At 43.7% G+C, this 18,917-nt stretch overlaps 1 protein-coding gene across 1 annotated transcript in view; it reads right to left on the reverse strand.

Annotated features, from left to right (window-relative positions):
* The window catches only part of pola1 (polymerase (DNA directed), alpha 1), a 55,578-nt gene extending 37,294 nt beyond the window's left edge, over positions 1-18,284 (reverse strand). Inside the window, 31 exon segments of the mRNA XM_079361137.1 lie at positions 9,218-9,340; positions 9,968-10,117; positions 10,317-10,441; positions 10,538-10,628; positions 10,791-10,910; positions 11,636-11,641; positions 11,643-11,766; positions 11,950-12,125; positions 12,202-12,255; positions 12,257-12,319; positions 12,416-12,463; positions 12,465-12,506; positions 12,774-12,794; positions 12,796-12,836; positions 13,059-13,143; positions 13,234-13,388; positions 13,479-13,512; positions 13,514-13,618; positions 13,711-13,785; positions 13,882-13,995; positions 14,442-14,554; positions 14,667-14,842; positions 14,973-15,135; positions 15,227-15,377; positions 15,527-15,628; positions 15,722-15,784; positions 15,962-16,077; positions 16,902-16,979; positions 17,063-17,159; positions 17,608-17,735; positions 18,094-18,284. Of these exon segments, the coding sequence (XP_079217263.1) occupies positions 9,218-9,340; positions 9,968-10,117; positions 10,317-10,441; positions 10,538-10,628; positions 10,791-10,910; positions 11,636-11,641; positions 11,643-11,766; positions 11,950-12,125; positions 12,202-12,255; positions 12,257-12,319; positions 12,416-12,463; positions 12,465-12,506; positions 12,774-12,794; positions 12,796-12,836; positions 13,059-13,143; positions 13,234-13,388; positions 13,479-13,512; positions 13,514-13,618; positions 13,711-13,785; positions 13,882-13,995; positions 14,442-14,554; positions 14,667-14,842; positions 14,973-15,135; positions 15,227-15,377; positions 15,527-15,628; positions 15,722-15,784; positions 15,962-16,077; positions 16,902-16,979; positions 17,063-17,159; positions 17,608-17,735; positions 18,094-18,142 (2,988 nt within the window). The 5' untranslated portion in view covers positions 18,143-18,284.
* Positions 18,285-18,917: the final 633 nt, after the last annotated feature.

The following is an 18,917-nucleotide window of genomic DNA, read 5'->3' on the forward strand; positions in this document are numbered from 1 at the left end:
CGGCTCCCCAGCTGCACGTGGCTCCTCTATGACTAGCTGTGGCTCGTTTAACTCAAATAAAATAAAAAGGGAAACATTAGGTGTTTTTAGGAGTGTGTGCAGATACGAGAATAGAGAGAACGGGAGGGAAGTAAGATGAGAAGGTTAAAAATGTTTGTCACAGAAATTAAAATAAATTAGACGGAGCATAACAGAGATGCTTTATGAAACCATCAAATGACACCGTCGTTAAAGTTCATCTAATTATATATATAGAAAATATCAAATACCTAAAATGAATGAATGACCTCACCTAATATAAATAGGTTACGATCCTGAGGCGGACAAGATCGAGTACCACTGAAGCAGAGTAAAGTTATAATATTGAAATCATGCTGGAAGTCACCTATCTATATCAGTCTGAGTGCAAATGTGCACTACACAGAAAAATAACAACAAAATAAAAAAATAATAAAAAAATCCACTTTCAGACTTGTGAAGTTGGGATAGTTTTGGACCTGACAGCAGAACATACAGGCGCTGAGGAGATTTTGTGTATTTTATATTCTTGGTGCATTTCTGCAGTACTTCAACATCTTACAGGTGACATGTTTTCCTTTTGTGCGCCCCGTTTTTTTAAAGACATAATGTACCCCACAATCTGCCTGGAGACTTGAGGGAGCAGACTTCAGGGCAGCTGACCCTGCCAATGTTGCTAAAAGATGGAGCTGGGTTAAGTGGTGCAACAACAGTAGACACTCAGAGCGGCCATGAAGGGACCGAACGAGAGCAGCACAATAAATAACACGGCTGCTCTGGTTGACAAGAAAAGATTAATAGTTCAAGAATGTGTCGATTTTTTTATAACACATGAAAATATCTACTCGAATACCTGGACCTGTAAAATACATTTTCTTGCTTACTATAATGGGATGTAAAGATTCATCGTCGTGAGGCAGTTAAAAATGTTAACTCGTCACAGTTCACCTCGATACTTTACAAAAATTGAATCACAGTAACACACACACACACACACACAGCGCGGCCCGCCCGTTCTAACTTGATCCGCGTCAGGAACACGTGTTCTGGTCAAACGGTCGTTCAGTCTCACCGTGTCTGCAGCTAACATCAACAGTAACTTCCTCTCAGTCGCTGTCGTCTCAGTGTGTGAACGTCTCCCCTCAGACGTTATAAACAGTCAGAGACACACACACACACACTAATGTTGTCAAAGATAAATCAAGAGAGAACTTGTTCAGTGGAATAATAAATTATTACTATTATATATATTATATTATTATTATTTTATTTTCTCTGATAGATTTTAGTTTGTAGTCTGTAATGTTGTAATGAAGGGCGGGTTAAGAGGGGAGCAGAAGGCAGGGTGGTTGTAACAAGCAGGCGTTACCATGGCAGCCGTGGAGAGCGAACTATCCTAACTCGCGTGTTTGTAGCCCCGCTTGCCCAAACGAGTGTAAGAGCCGAAGAGATGACGAGGTCAACAGTGTTTACATTCAAATTAATTTATCTTTTTTCTTGTCATAATTTTTGTCTCTTTTTGTAAAATGAATCGTGAAAGAATCGCACCGCGAGTCGAGCGAATCGTTGCATTCCTATTGCTCACTCACTCATGTCTTTACGTCTTTCCACGTGCATCACTGCACAGGAGGTGTGCCCTTTAGATAAGAGGTATAACACCAAGGCTGCAATGATCAAATGGTGCTTTGGAGTGAGGGAACATTTCTTACAACCAGGAAGTATTCGGAAAGTCAGTCGTGATTTATTTTCTCCTGTAGTGAAGAAGAACCAAAAGCTTCCTCTCTCAAACTCTGAATTATGTGTCAAAGCATGAGGTGAGAAATATCATAATAATACATATATACAGTTGTATCTCTACATTAAGACTCTAAAGATCAGTGCAGGATTAGTTTCACCAGCAACATGAAGCAGCTTTTCGGTCTCCTTTAGTAAATAAGAGTTTATAGCTACATTGCTACATGTTGCTCTTCAATGACAGCTAAGTATTCACATGGGAACATGGGAGCTGTTGAGACAATGGTTAGACTGAACCAGTGCAGACTAGAACAATGTTCAAACTAACAGATTTGTCTTTCACATAGAGACGGTCCAGATGTTTCCACATCCTGAGGCCGAATGCTACAGAGCTAAAAGCTGCTGCGCTCAGAGTCAGGCCTCCATCCAGGTTCATGTTGATGCCACACGGTAAGGTTGTACCGGGGATCTTTAGGTAAACTGTAGTTTCTCTTGATCCACCTGGTGTAAGGGAAGTCAGCGTTTCCTTTCTCCTGGGTTAGGAAAGAAGGAGACTTGAGTAGAGGAATGCTAATTAACAGGAGGCTCCGCCTTGTTGTGCTCACCACTTCTTCCCAGCTGTTGCTCTGCTACTTGTTGGTCTTATCAGTTCAAGGATTTATTGGTCTGCTTGTCATGTAGCTCTCGTTTATCCTTTTATTTTAATCCGCCTGCCCCGTCCTCCTTCTGAAAAGAGGCTTTACCTTTTGCCAGGTTGTCATTCTGAACAGGAGTCTGAGCTGAACTTGAGCAGTTAAGCGACGAATGTGGAAGGAAGCAATAAAAATAATATAGATGGAATGATACTTATGTTAAAGAGCGATATGTCGAGCATTTTATATTATTTATATAAGAGCACGCACACAGACACACACACTGCACAGATCAGAAGATCAGAGGCAGAATGTTAAGGCTCCGAGCGGCAGAGGACCCTTGTAAAAAGAGACTGGGGGCACCAGTGACGATTGTTTTGAAAAGCACTCAGCTGAAAAGCATTTTGGGATGACAGTCGACCGACTGAAATAGCACCTGTGGAGGAACACACCACTGTCAGAGCTGGGCGGCTGCAGTGCAAATACACACACACACATACGGACCCCCCCTCCTCTTTCACCAACACGATCTCACACACAAAGCTGCATTAAAGATTTATAGTTGCTTTTATGCTGCCACACACACACACACACACACACACACACACACACACACACACACACACACACACACACACACACACACACACACACACACACACACACACACACACACACACACACACACACACACACACACACACACACACACACACACACACACACACACACACACACACACACACACACACACACACACACACACACACACACACACACGATTTCACTAGTAAGCAACACAGACACACACCTGTCCTGGCAGATGCCATACTTGTGTTCTCATATCTGCTGCTGGGAGGGTTGATTTGTTGTAAAGCCGAGTCTGATTTAAAACAACCGGCTGAGATCACAAACGCCGTCATTCGCCGAGAATAACTCGACAATGACAGCAATCCTCCCGCTGCCCACTCAATTAAAAATGTGGGACTTTGAACGCAGCCCATGACTCATCCTGATGCGTCACTTCACCCCGAATCACACACGAGGGACGTCCACGCAGATCGTGGAGGGCAGAGCGGAGCCTCATCTCAGTGTAAAGACGCTTCACCAATGATGTAGCATCTATCCATCGCACATCCAAATGAACTTTAAAACCTCCTGACCCAAAGCTAGGAGGCTCATAAAGGCCTTTTATTTTATAAACAACCGAGTGATCAACCAATAAAATGTGAGATTTGGCATCGATGAGATGATTTGGCAAGTTTTTCATGGATGCAACCCACATGATCCGCTCTGCTGCTCCTCCCTCAAACGCATGTTCCTTCCAAATGTGGCACCATTCAAAAGAGAAATAAACGGGCTTTAAGAAGTGATCTCCCAAACACACATTTCTTTACTTTTTGTGCGATGTTTAGAACAGAAAACAAGCTTTATAGTGTTAGTGACCAGACTCCAGAGAATGATCACCTGGATCCGGATCTCCAAGCTGCTAATCTTTTAAGTTTCCTCGTTCATGCCGGCTCTTTCTCGTTCTCGTCGTCGTTTCTTAAGCAGCAGTCGAGCTCTGAAACTCAACAACACACCAACTATTCTGTGCCAAACAGACACAGTCAGCAAATCACAACAGAAGAACTCAATCAATTAAAACTGTCATTATTCAAAGACCATGTCCTCGTGTCCTTTTTTCTGACTGCTGAGACGCAGCAGAACCGAAGAGACTCCGACTCACTCGTTCAAACAGGAAGGAACATTTTTAAAGGGCTTTATTTGAAGTGGACATTTTCTGTCACCTACTTTTCCAAATCACATTAAGCCATGTAGCGATTATCTTCTCATTTACAGCTCCATCACCACCCTGATGAAGTCACCACGTGTCCAATCAATCCATAATCAATCCTAATCCCCCTCTATTAGCCCGGGTCTCCCATGGCCTCATTAGCAGGTGTTACTAAAGTGGCTGTTTGGATTCTGAGACCTTGTCCTGTCCACTGTCAGACCAGCTAATGAAGCCAAAATAGCAGCGCCGCTCCCATGTGACTATTTGTTAAGTCCACTTCTATCAGGAGTTAAGCCGGCTATTTAAGAGGAGCACAAGAGCCTGGAAACCTGATGTGATACATATACTGCCTGTGTATCAGTGCAGGCTTATGTATTCTTCCTTCTAATTCAGGGAAACATCAAAATGACACCTGTGGTTCTCAGACCTGAATGAACTTTTTTTTTTTTTAAGGGGGGGGGGGCAGCAGTATTTACTCATCACAGCCTGACAGACGCACACACACCGACGAGACATGATTGGGTGCGTCAGGTATTCTTGTGTCTAATTCTGGGAAATGATTTGTGATTCCTGAGACAAGAGGAATGATACAAAACCTAAATGAGGGACACCAAGGGGGGGGGGCAACAATATTTACTTAGACTATATTACAAGCACACACACAGAGGTTTAACCCCAGCCAAACTCTGACCTCTCCACACCTCTCGGCTCTGTTACCCAAGCTCGCTTCTATCCTTCACTCCGCATGCCATCCAGTAATGTCAACTCCGAGCTCCTGTCCGGCTGTTTTTAAACACAAGGACGGAGACTCAATTACAGCAGCGACGGCTTTCAGGAGTCGCCCCTCCATCCGCAGACACACCTGCTAATGGTTGTCAGATTTGCTGGAAAAAGAGTCAAAAGGTCGAACCAATTTGCGTTCCTCGACAATCAGCGGCTTCCACTGTTGTTAACGTCGCTCGATTAAGAGGAAAGTACACGCGAGCGGTTTGTGTTGAGCCTTTCAATTGTTTCCTACCAAAACATCTCAAATGAACGGATTCATTTTTTCCCCCTTTACTTACTTTAAAAAGACACCGACGTTAAGTGAGCTACACTCTGGGAGAGAAGCACTGGCTGTGCCCTTGACTGTTAACAGACACTTTATTTGCTACGACTGTGGCTAGCAACATTAACACCAGCAATGGAAATTAACACCGACAACCAGCCAAATGCTGCAGAGTTTTTCCAACCTCCTGCTCTCTGCTCCACAAAAAAAACATCTGTGGGGAAAACCTGTTTTCCTTTCCTTGTAATTTCTTATTTTAAATTGGCCAGCAGGCGTCGGGACAATAAAAGTCATCCATACATGACAAATGCTTCTATCGGCCCGTTATAACCACATGCTCGTAAGCCCTCTGCGTTACGTATATCTGTTCCTCTGCACCCAACTGTTCTCTGGCGAACATACAAAAGAACCCAAAATAACGCTGAGGGGTTGAGGGGGACATCAATCTGTTGCTGTGTAATCCTAAACCTTCACCTTCCTCTTAATACCCATCATCCCCCCCCTTAATACCCACACATACCAGGACAGAGAGGGCTACAACAAATGGTCTCCCCGACAAAGGGCAGAGTTCGGACAGTAGCACTTGTGCCAATAGACACATGTACATCACAACATGAAGACACATAGATGCAAGGCATACTCAAGAAACCGAACAAGAGTCAGGGGGGAGATAAGTTGGGAGGGGGGGGGGCTTTCCTCTCTCAACTTGGCAAGTCTGATCAGAAGAGCCACCGCCAAGGGTCTGGCATCCCCCTCTGAGCCCCCTCATCCGAAACCCTCCAAAGGCTCAGAAACCACTGCAGACCCTCGTCTGAACCTGTCCGGGGGGGGGGGGGGGGGTTAGGCCCCCAATTTAAAACGAGAGTGAGAGAAAGATGAGCGCTAAGCCAATCAATAAATACAGAGAACACATGCACATTCAAACAGCACGACCGCCCCGACAGATGAAGGGATGAGGGGGCTCGGGGGTGGGGGGGGCTGGATTCACACTGTGGGAAGGACTAGTGGTCGGTGTACGTGTTACAATTACAGAAATAAAAAGCCTCCTAAATCATGATACGAAAGTAGAGTGCAAATGTGACGATGAAAATGGGGGCGGGGGTGCAAACGGCAATACCCACAAATACACGAGAAACCTCGCCATCAATGCCAGTTGGCCTTTCTGGCTCGCTGCAGTCGGAAACTACCAAGAACCATTGGCTTATGGCCGATTAACCTCAGGGCTTCATATAAATTCAATAACACGGCTTCGTATTGTTCTGTGAACCAAACTGCTTTCTGCCCCTTTGCCCTGGCAAACCAGTCGACATGAGGCCAGTGTGACAGCTGCTATACTGGTAATTGTTAAAAAGTTAAAATGCATTAAAAACATTTTAAGAACAGTTTAAACTGGGTAGCTGCATGATAAGTAAGTAAAATTCTCCAGGGCAACATAACTGAGAAGACAGGCGACACCACATTTGCCTGGCAATGTATAAAAATGCAACTTGTCTTTTTAAGCTGCCTTCATAACAGTGCCAGTAATTTCAAGTAGAAAATCAAATCAGTATTAAAAATCCTACGGTGGCCGGACCCAGCGACGTTATTTACAGTGGGACTCCGTGGTTGCCCAAACACGAGCTCGTATAAATAGACGTGTGGCTCGGATCGTGGATACAAAGTAAACAAAACACTCAGATTGTGCAGGCTGGGATCCCCTGCAGCATCAGCAGGTTCAGGTCGCTGCTATGTGCTGAGCAGGCCGCAGCTTCAGATCTAACTCTCCGTGACCTTTTCCTGCACGTCTCTTCAGCGCGTCGGATCAGCTCACCACTGTGTGCAAAGTTCGACCGCTGTTAAAAGCACATCATCAAAGTTGTTTCCCCGTTCCCTCGGTAATCTGGCTAACTTCAGGTGGCTGACGGATATCTGGAGGTCATGAGCAGGTTTGGAAATGTTCCTTTAAGAAAGCGGGACAAAAGAAAAGTTGTTTTTCCTGACAAGCTGTGAAATAAAACAACTTGCAGGATAATAACAACAACCGTTTCATCCAAAACTAAAGATGCAAATGCTATTTCTAAACCTGAAATAAATAGACCACTTACACGCCTTGAAGTCATGGCATGTATTTTAAAGACTCAGTGTTTATTTTTCCACTTAGACAATGTGGTTTATACTCTGATGTGATAAGACACACACATTACTGACACTGGATCTGTATTTGTGGGCCTGAGCACTCCGGAGGAACACTTTGTGTTTAAATTTGTCTTGAAAAAAAGACCTTGACATTTTTAGTCTGCATAAATACAGCAAACTCGTCTCCCATCATCCTCTGTGGCCTGTAAACTGACTCAGAACTCATGATGGTTTTCTCTCCTCAAATTTGTATGTTGTGCCCTCGGTGTTAAGTTTTTTTTTGTTTTGTTTTTTTTAATGCAGAATTAAAGTCAATGTCATTTTCTACAAAAGCCACTATTATATTCCAATTTAGAAACGAACGCTACGATGTAACAGACAAACCAAATGTTATTTTGAGTGATAAATTACAGTCAGCATATTCTCCGGACGGAAAAGTATAAACCAATGAAAGTCACAAATAACTAAATTGCACATTGCCCATAAGTGCACAAAATCATTAGCACTCTGTCAGTCGTTTTTAAAGATTCCTGATAATTAGACCTAAAAGAAACCTGATCAGCAGACAGTTCGTAAACTTCAATGAGACATTTCTTTAAAGATCCTTCACCGATTCAGAATAGGTGCTTAATGATACATGACATCTTTTCAGATTAACAAGCCGGCACACAACTTCCGCCAGGCAATAAACAACATCAGTCAAATAATGTGAAGTGAGAGGGAGGAGAAATGTCATTAACCCGTCCACCTCAGGAGACAAATATACAAGCAGCAGAGAAACTCCCACCTGTCCCAACCAATCAGACGTTCACCTTTTACAGTGCAGATCTGTCAGCCCGACAACGACGTGACTGAACACACACACACACACACACACACACACACACACACACACACACACACACACACACACACACACACACACACACACACACACACACACACACACACACACACACACACACACACACACACACACACACACACACACACACACACACACACACACACACACACACACACACAGAGAGTTACGGCCCTGCCCTCTATTAGTGAGCACAATGCCTGTGTAAGAGGATCTTCATGAAGGAGTCCCATGAGGCAGAGCTGGATGCCGATGCTGAGGATGTGTACAGTTAGAGCTCATTAAATGAACATGAGTACTACCAGGGACATGGTGTGTGTGTGAGAGAGAGAGAGAGAGAGAGAGAGAGAGAGAGAGAGTGTTTGTGTGTGTGGCATTCAGTTACAATACCAGGTTTAGCCGTTTATCTCACGCTGCACACATGCGTCCGTGCTGTTCAGTTTGTGCGAGTGCGATGAAAGAAGTGAACACAATCAGACTTTACATGGAGAGAGTGTGAGCTTCATGTGTGTGCCTGTGGTGTTTTGTTACTGGAAAATACTTACACAGAGCTATTGATATCACAGTCTGCAGTCACATCACACGTGAGTGTGTGTTTTAATCTGGAGGGAATATTTGTATTTCGAGCTCAGAAAGGCATCAGGTGAGAGAGGCAGAGGAGAGGAAGGACGAATATTTAAAGGCAGGAGGAAACGAAAAAAAAGAAGCAAAAAAAGATTGAAGTGGAAGGAGTGTTGCAGGATGTGGAAAGTGATGTTGGAGTGCCCTCTTGTGGCTGAAAATTTAACTCTTTTTTTTTATATATATTGGATGTAGTATGACTCCAAAGATCAGAGTCTAAATCCAAAATGAACCTGTGAATGTTCTCATCATTCAACAAGTCCTGGTGTGTTAAGAGTCCGACCTCTTTTTACCCAGCTGAAGTTCACAAACTCCTTCAGGTTAAGTAATAGCTCTGACATCAGAGGTGCGACAGCTAACCAGGCTGAATGAGATGTTTTTCGGTGCAGTGTGCTCATTTGACTCACCTCCCTCCCCTTGTGTGTGACCAGGGCGGCTAGCGGCTTGGCGTAGAAGCGGCTGTAGCTGAACCCCAGGCAGCCGTACATGCTGTTAGCTGTTAGCTTCAGAGCCTTCTGCCGGATGTCGTACTGAAGCACAGAAAGAATCCAAAGAGGTCAAACGCGAAGTCAAGGAGTTGCTTTGGCTCTCTTTATGGGTAATTATTTTACCTCTACATTTAAACGTTTGAGCATTTTGACAAACAGGAGCCAAGCCCATAAATAACAGCAACGTAGTCGTATATCTTACTGAGACGCCCAACTGTGCGCCGTCGGTACGCTTCATAAGATCACCTTCAAGTTTACACAACTGTGGTTTCTCTTGAATTATATGCTGTAGTGCATTTATGTTTTAAAACGGTTACACAAGTCAAATTGTGGGATTCTTACAAGAGATGTAGACTAGCGTTCCTTTATCTGAATCTGATTTCTATGTTTTCAAGGTCTGACCTTCTAATTTCTTAAACAACATTTGTATTAACTGCTCTTTAATGGCTGTTCAGTCTACTCTTCATAATAGGACACAGACTGTTCATTTTCTGTTTGATAAATACTAAAGCTTCTAAACTGCACCAGGTTACAGGACTTACAGACGAGATGCTCTGAGCGCCATCTTGGAAGCTGAGCTCTTTTAACAGGTCGAATCAAAGCATTGGGAATACTTGAATGTTTGCACATGTGATCTGTGAGTGTGTGTGCATGTGTGTGCGTGTGTACCTGCAGGTAGAGGTCCGGGTTGAGGTCCGGCTGTTTCATCAGCTGTTTGACCTGTTTACGCCTCTCCACCAGCTTTCTGATTTCTTTGGGCAGAATTCCCATCTCCAGGTCTGAATCTGGGATTTCTGGGATCTGCTCTGACTCATCCTCCTGTTGCCAGGGAAACAAAAGTTGGAGGTTGAGTTTAAACTTTTCCCCTTGAAACTAAAAAGTCAGGCTGGGGAGGAGGATAATGATGCTCTTTAAACCTTAGACAGCTTGTCTGGGCTTCATAGACGATGATAATTGATGCGTGTGCGTGTGTGTGTGTCTTTAAATCAACTGTTATACAATCTGTTCACACACTCACCTCATTCTTCTTCTGTGCATTGTAAGCCTCCCTCTGCACAGTGGTGAAGCAGATGTTGAACTCCTGGATGATGGAGGGATACAAGCTGTTGAAGTCCAGCAGCAGCACAAACTTGTCATAGAAACCTGCAGAGAGGGGAAATAATCAACGAATGTGCTCAGACAAAAATAAGACAAATACAGAAAAAAATGGAAGACCTCAAACTAAAAACAAAGCCTTACCAACTTTAGGATCCAGCACCAGACCTCCTGCATAGGCTGCTTTCCTTTTCCTCTTGCCTTTCCCTGTATCCACATCATCTTCTCCGTCCACCTGGGACACAAACAGAAAAATGTGCAGAAAATAACTGGTCACCTGACAGTAAAGTCTAACAAGAGATGTTGAGTGAGTGGTTTGAGTTTGGGTAGTAGTAGTAGTAGTAGTAGTAGGTGTGTGTGTGTGTGTGTGTGTGTGTGTGTGTGTGTGTGTGTTTACCGTTTCCAGCTGAGCCTTTTTAAAGGAAGGTTTGTCTGGAACTATGAAGTTTTTGTCGTGGAAAGCATGAAGCAACAGGAACTCATTCCTCTCAGCACGGCCGCCCATCAGGGTGCGAGACTGCAGGGGAGAGGAGAAATCAGATCATGGGTGCAATTGGTAAATAATTTGACAAAAATCCAGAGGGAGAAGCCAACTTCAGCATCTCAACCCCCCCCCCCCCCCCCCGCTCCATTTGATCTTGTAATTCTGCTGCGACACACGCGTGGGGCAAAGCAGGCGGACGGTACGACAATGCGTTTAATGCTTCATGTTTTTTATCCTCATTCACATAAAAGCAAGTCCTGTATTTATCAGAAAAACGGTTGTGTTTGTAACTCCAATTTTCTGTACAATAATAGAGACGAGCTGCGTGTGGTATTTGAAAAAACTCATCAATCTGCCATCCCTGTTTCTTTTGTCATACGTGTTTGTTTGTTTTTTTCTATAAGTAGGGTTGTTTGAAGGTTTGTTGAGGTTTGATTTAAAACCAAATCAGACACTAGGATCAGTTATTCAGGCAGAATAAAAACATTGTTTGGTTGTTGTTTTTTTTTCGGGGGGGGCTTTAATTGAGAGAGGACAGTGGAAAGAGTTGGAAATGAGTGAGAGAGAGAGAGAGAGAGAGAGAGAGAGAGAGAGAGACGGGGGAAAAGAGCCACCGGGGCTCCTGGCAGATTTTTTTTTTTAAAAACTTCAGTGAGCGCGAGTACTCAGCAAACTGCGTCTTCTCCTTGTCAGAATCATTACCGTTAGCGTGGGCGGGTCAGTGACAGGAAAAGGTAAAAGGGTTTCTCGTGCGTTACCATGACAATTTCCAGCAATGTTGGTGATCTGCAGCGCCAGCGGCAGCACGTTGAGCTCGCACATGATCTGAAGGATCAGCTTGGCGTCTGTCCACGTCATCTCCAGCAGGTAGAGCAGGTGAGGAGAGTCACTGATGCAGAAACATACATACACACTTCAGATGAATATACATAGACACAACAACATGTGGTGTTCAATAAGGCGTCAAATAAAGCTTCAACTAAAGAGTTTTAGACTAAACTGTTTCTTTCTTTCGTGCTCACTCATGTCGTTTCTCTTGTTGGTGGAACTGTCTCTTTAAGGATATACACACCAGTAGAGATTCTTGATGTTTTCCTGAGGGACCACCACTCTCTCCGTCTTCAGCACCTGTGCAGTCAGTTCAGTCAGATGGTAACTTTTACAGCGAATCAGCTCCTTGGCTGAGATCTCCACGTCGCACACCAGGCGCCCGCAGGTCGCGCTCTTCTCTGCGAAGGACCCTCGACCCTGGACGGGAAAATAATGTTCAGTGGTGTTTCACAGGGTAGAAAGCAAAGTGAGCTGCTTTACCTAAAGAGCGTACCCCTAATTTGGGCATGTTGGCCCTCCTGAGGCGTCCCATTTTAGACCAGTGGGGGAACCTTGCAGAAAGTGATCCTCTGCAGAATCACTTCGAGGTCAAAGCCAAAGATGTCGTGACCCTACAGAAAAATAATTAAAGGATAAGAAACCTCAGTGCGACACAGCAGCTTCATGTCGACGATTTACCTCAGAGAAGTTCAGATGGTTCTACTCACCACCAGAACGTCGGGGTCGATTTTGTGCATCTTGGCCAAGAAGAAGCCGGAGCAGAGTCCTCTCTGTAGAAGCTATCTCCACTTGACCGTTCTAACAGAGGAGCAGAGGCACCATCGTTAATCTTTATGGACGGGTACATCAAGAGAAACGTTCCTCACCGATAAACAGGAAACGCTTCATCATCATGAATGCACTTCTACAGTTCTGTACACGGCCCACACAGATGTATCATGGTTCCGCGTGAATAAAGCTCAGCGTTGTTTTAGTTACGGTCTGTCGCCTGTAATTAGACGAGACAGATACATTTTGAAATACTAAAGAACAAAACCAACTGGTGTCTACTCAGACCACACTCACCTTCTTCTTCACTGCCTCTTTGGAAGTCGTAGGGGAAAATACAGTCAGCCGGTCGACTGACCACTGCAAATACAAGAAGATACCCATCAATCCCACAAGTTCATCAATTTAACCTGATTACATGCTTGTCTTGTTTACATGCTTTGCGCTGAAAGGCACGTTAACAGGGAAACTTGAACAGAGGGGAAAAGAAGTCAAAATGACGTCTTGACAGTTTGACCGCGTGTAAAACAGAGACTGTCGAAGCGTTCACGTCATTAAAACACGAGACGATAAATAACTTACCACAGAAATGGGACTGGTAAGGAGGCTGAGGGGGAGCTTTGTCCATATGGAAGTTATAGTTGATGAGCGCAGCGAGGGAGACAATCTGTTAAAGAGAGATCCTCATCAGTATTTCAGTGTGTGAACATCATGAACACATGGATGCATCAGGACAAAGCCATTAGAGTGCTCCGACCTCGTTGTGGTGCGTCTTTGGGTTCTGGATGGTCTTGAGACTGATGGACATGACGGTGATGGGTGGAGGTGGAAGGTCTTTCACCACAGTGACCAGGTCGCTCCTCAGAGCCAGAGCCTCCAGCTTACACCAGCTGACGGGCTGGCTCATCAGCTCTGTCAGGGAGGGGAAAGAAATCTTTCAAGGGGAGAGCACATTTCAAAGTGGACTCGACATAATACTTCACTCAATCCGATCTTCCTTACGTGGTGTCTTGATGTCCAGCCAGCAGGGTCCCTTTAATCTTCCTGCTGAGGAGGAAGTGCTCCAGACTGGAAGTGTTGCTTCCAAAAATGTGGGAGAAGGTCGCCCCCTTGAGGTCTGAAGGCAGCGCAGGAAACTCAGCCTGCAAAGCAATATTTCCAGCTTCAGTCCTGGAGCACTTTTTTTTTTTCCTCATTTCAACACATTTGGTACGTGTGCGCTTATTTTACTCACAGAATATCTGACTTCCAGGTATTCGGACTGACTGGGCACATCAGGGATCTCAAAAGCGTAATTCCTCTCAACTTTCTGCAGAGAGGAGAAAGAGGACGTGCGTCAGTACCAAACATTTCAAACTCGTCGAAATGCGTCCCACGCAGCCTTAAAACCGATGTTAGCGCCGACCTTGGACTTGAACTTCATGATCTTGAACTTCTCAGACAACTCATTAAACTCCTGGTAGACATCCACCATTCCCACAGGAGTGTCCGACACCTCCCCAGTTTTTGTGTTCACTTTCTGTTGATGGGAAAAAACAAAAAAAACAACAACAAAAAACACAAACAATTACAAATCAGAAACTTTTTAAGGGGATTTCACAGGTTAGGTGACATGTTAGACTAATATATGTCCAGTAGAAATCTATTCTCACTGGCTTTGTACTGTTCTATAACTCAAAAGACCTTTCTATTGAATGCACAAACTTTATTTTGTATGAAAACAGCATGAATAGAAGACTTGCTTTTTAGATTAATGGAAGTATGAACTTTAGTTTTTAGCAGTGATTTGAGGAGATTAAAAGCATCCCAATTATGTACTATAATCTATAAGCTTATGGGAAGCTTATATATTTTCTGTTTATTTTCAAACGGAGAGCTTAAAAGGGACCTAATCGATGAGTTTCTTGACTGGCCACGAAACAATTCCAATGATACAGTCGATACACAGGCGGATAAAATACTCACATATTCCCGAGGGAGGAAGTACAAGGTGCGCTCGATGTTCTTTACAGAGACACAGCAGCTCACATGAGACTTCGCAGACTCAATCCACACTTTCCCAAACAAGTACACCACACCTAAGAGTCAGGTAAAGCATCTGGGTGACCAATACAATTCTGAAAAGGTTTTTTTTTTTTTTATCTAACTGTATAAAACCTGAGGTCTACTCCTGAAGTGACTGTGACTTGCCTGGTTGGCTGTAAGGTTCTTCAAAGGCATCCAACCAATAGAAGCGGAAAACCTGCTCCCCATCCGGGCCCTCCGCCAGCGGGAGTCGGCTCGAGTCCACCTGAACCTCTGCTGGAGCCGCACTGGCCCCTCCCTCCTCCTCCTCCTCCTGACCCCAAGTGCTGATTCTGCCAGCCCTGGAAAAAAGGATCAAAGAATGGAGGACAACAAAGAAGACTTAAGTCGAGCGTGGAGAATGTACGTACAGAATTTAAGGGTTTCAGTCTTTATTTCTGGGCGAGCACTCAGAGCACATCAAAGACTTACATTAAGACTGGATCCTGAGGCTCTGCTTTCGTCTCCATTTTAACGGCTGATGCTGATTTAGGTTCAGACTCGGCTCCATCTTTGATCTCAGGTTTCTGCTCCTCAAGTCCGACCTCCATGGGCTCGTCAAAGTCCACACCATCGAATCCCATCGCATCACTCACTGAGGAAACACGTTGGCATTATGGTTAACTTGCTAGAAGACTGAAACATCAACAAATTAAACATCTGTATCCTGGCTTTCTTTTTCTCACCGTCTTCATATTGCTCCTCAGCTTTTATCTTCTGCTTCTCCACAGGAGGGGCAGGTTTGGATGGCGGCGGGCAGGCGGGTGACCTTGGGGTCGGGTCAGAAGGCGGCGGTCTTATAACTTTGGCCTTTAACCCTGAAGCTGAGGACAACTCCTGGATTTTCAAAAGTGTTGAAGAAAAAAGTTTACATGATTGAATAAAAAAAAAAGAAAAAAAAAAAGAATAATTTACCCAGCGGTGTGGTAGAGTGATGAATTTTTTGGAGGATTATGACAAAAATTGATGACAAATTCAAGTCATACCTTTGGTGTCTGGGGTTTGACAGAAAAGGGATTCATAGGTGTTCCAAGAGATTTCTTTTTCTTCAGAGTCACTACTGGAGGAGGAGTCAGGAGACTTGGTTTCTGGGATGGCAGAGGAAGAAACCGATTCTTTTAAAATATCACAAAATATACATCGTATGACTCTCTGCTTTGTTTAGATGGTGTGGTATCCACCTCAGAGTGCAGGTCCTGCAAGATGTCTCCCAATAGGTCATCTTTGGACAGGTCCACGTCTTTCTGCAGGAGACACAGGCATGTTTGTTTTCAGTGTGTGCAAGAGCAAGTAAAAGTTGAGTGTGTCCGTTTTATTTGGAGTAATGCTCTGCAAAGGACGCATGTAAAAAATATACAAATAGATAAGACTTGAAGTAGAAGCTACACATGAGCAGGCCGACGCTGCCAGTAAAAGCGTACCTCAACAGGTCTCTTGACGTTGCTGTTACTGAAGAGGCTTTTGATAGTGTTGGGTTTGGCTACGGCAGATTTCTTCACATTTTTCTTCGAGTCTGCTCCTTTAGCACCGGCTTTTCCTAAAAACATAAACAAAACATTTTTCACACAGATACGCTCTCTTTGCAGATGCTCATAAGGAGAAGGAAATAAGGATCATCTTTATTGATCCCCCAATGGGGGAAATTTGGGTGTCATAACAGCTCCAAAAAAACAGTAAAAACATGGAATATAAACAGCATCAATAGCAAAAAAGAAAAAAAGAACAGCTATGAGCAAGTTTACATGAATTAAATAAGGGGGATAAAAAATACAAAGACTTAAATAATACAAGGCATAAACACTATGTACACTTTTGCTCGTGGAAAGAATTAAAACACACAGTGTGTAACATTAATGATAAAGTGATTATAGTACAGAATCATGTCATGTGGCGGTGATGTTGTTAAACAATCTGACTGCAGATGAGATGAATGACCTGTCTCACTCATCACGCTACTTTGTCTAAAGCCTGGCTCTCTCGTCTTAGCACACTTTCTTGTAGCGTGAGTCGAGATTGAGCCAACCTTATCGTCCCTGATATGCTCGGAGATCGTAGGGTACGCCCCGGTTTATTTCAAACATGTTCGATATTTAAGATTTGAAATCTGGGCAAGTTTGTCATGAACAGGTCTGGTGGAAATTTGTGTGTGAGACAAGACAGGACAGTGATGAGTGGCCAGCAGTAACAGCCAGCGACAGGACGCAACCCGTACAGTTGCGTTGAACTGTATGCATACTACAGTTATAATCGTATAAATCCTGAAGTATACAATGTGCCGTGATGTTCATATATTGTAGTGTGTGCAACTACCGAAAACACATCTATGTGAATGTTAAAATGAGTTACTGTTCAAGCATTTACCTTTTTTGTTGTCTACGACATCATCATCCAAATCGTCGTCAAAGATTTCACGTCCATCCTCCACATATCCGATCCCATCTGAGAGGAAGAAAAACAAGTGTTGGAACGAGACCTCCCAATCAGCTTCATCACCGCAGTCGTGACAGCAGACAGACACTCACCGTCATCAATGATCCAGTCATCCTCTTGTCTCTCCCGTACCATCTTTGAGTACTGCTGCTCGTCCACCTCCTCGTACACACCAGCGAACTCTTCCACCTTGAAACGTTAGCACCAGATGAACACGAGCAACCAAACTAAGTTCAGCTGAGTTAAAAATCAGAAGGGGCTGAATCAAATGTGCTTTTCAATGTTTGAAAAAATATTATCTAAAAAATGTTATGTATCAGATCATTTTGCATATTGGTAATCTATCCAGTCAAACGTTTTAACGTTTGTCTCATACAGCTCCTATGTGGTTGTTGAATTTATGACAGTGTAGCTCCTTTGACTGTGTGGATTTTTTTCTAGAAAGCTGATAAAAAAAAAAGGTAGTAAATAAAGTTTAAATCCCACCACGACCTCAGCCATGTTGATCCTAACAAGTAATCGGATGTACTAAGTAAGCTGTCAACAATGAGTTCAATAGAGATATGGATACAGACATTCATAATACATACAACTTTCGATGCTAGACAGTAATATTTGCACCAATCCAGTTACTTGCCTCATATTTGATCTTCTCCCCCAGCTTGGCTTTCTTCAGCTGCTCCAGCGCGGTCTTCCTTCCCACCTTCTCCCTCTTCTCCCGTCTGGAGCGAGACTTTGCCAGACCACAAGCATCCCCTCCATCATCTGAGGAGAGGAATACAGAGACATGAAGAAGAGGAAGCATCTGCAAGTTGTGACTGGATGAATGTAATTGTGCAGTAGTTCCAGGGGAATAGTTCATTATTGTTTCTTTCACTGTTACTTTAAACACCAGGACACTTCTTACTTCTGTGTTGACATATTACATTTTCAATGCAGCTTTATGGGGTAGATCTTACAAGTCAAAGGGAAAACTAAATGTTATTGTCACAAAGGGCCTTATCTCTTATCTCCCATTTTGTTGGGTCACAGTCGCAGCTAGCGCTTATGTTAGCAGAAGTCTTAGTTTCCCTGTACAAGAACGAAAGAGGCAGCTAGCAAACCGTGAGAAACGTGAACTCACCGCAGTCCGGGCCGTCCATGTCTTTCTCTGGGTTTGAAACGGGAGCCATGCGCTTAATTCTTTTTTGGACTTAAAAGTTTTCCAATGTGACAGCTGCTCAAGGCGACGGAGACGGCTCAATAAAACAACAAGAGGTCAGACCGCGCCAAATAGTCTTCCCGGGGAAAGTCATATACAGGAAGTGACGTCAGCGTGCGGCCGGCCGATTTAAAAAAAATAATACAGCGTTCTTACAACAGTTGTCCGGAAGATGGCAGTGTTGCTCAATGGACATTAAATAAACACCTATAGTAATTATATAAAATAATTTAATTCTATTTAATCAGTGGTCTGCTTTTGGCTGAAACCCAACCTTATTAAACTACTATAAACAAAAGACATAGGAACAGCTGATGTCAAAGTCATAGGTCCAAACAGGCATAACTACTTGGTGGAGATGTTTTCTTTATCCTAAAATAATGAATTTTCAAAATGACTATATCAATGGGCTTTCCCTTTTTTAAAAGTTAGGCTGCTGTATCCATCATCCAATGTGTCTATTGTGACCAGCCTGGCCCTCTAAAGGCACAATGAGTTCCTGTCCCAGATTGGGGTCACGGACACACTACAGTGGGTACAACAATAGGGAAAAACAAAGAGTGTTTTGTGCTTCATACCCACAATACGTTTTCATTGGTAGCCTCTACAGTGTGACCTGCTTGTTCATACTGTACACTAAACGTGTGTTCATGCCCTTCCTAATGTCTGGAAAGTAAGCCATACGAAGGATATTATTCGTTTACTTTTTTTTTTACAGTGAGGTCCTCGTATAGCACTACAATAGG

This window comes from Symphodus melops (genome assembly GCF_947650265.1).
Source record: "Symphodus melops genome assembly, chromosome: 14".
Classification (NCBI taxonomy): Eukaryota; Metazoa; Chordata; class Actinopteri; order Labriformes; family Labridae; genus Symphodus; species Symphodus melops.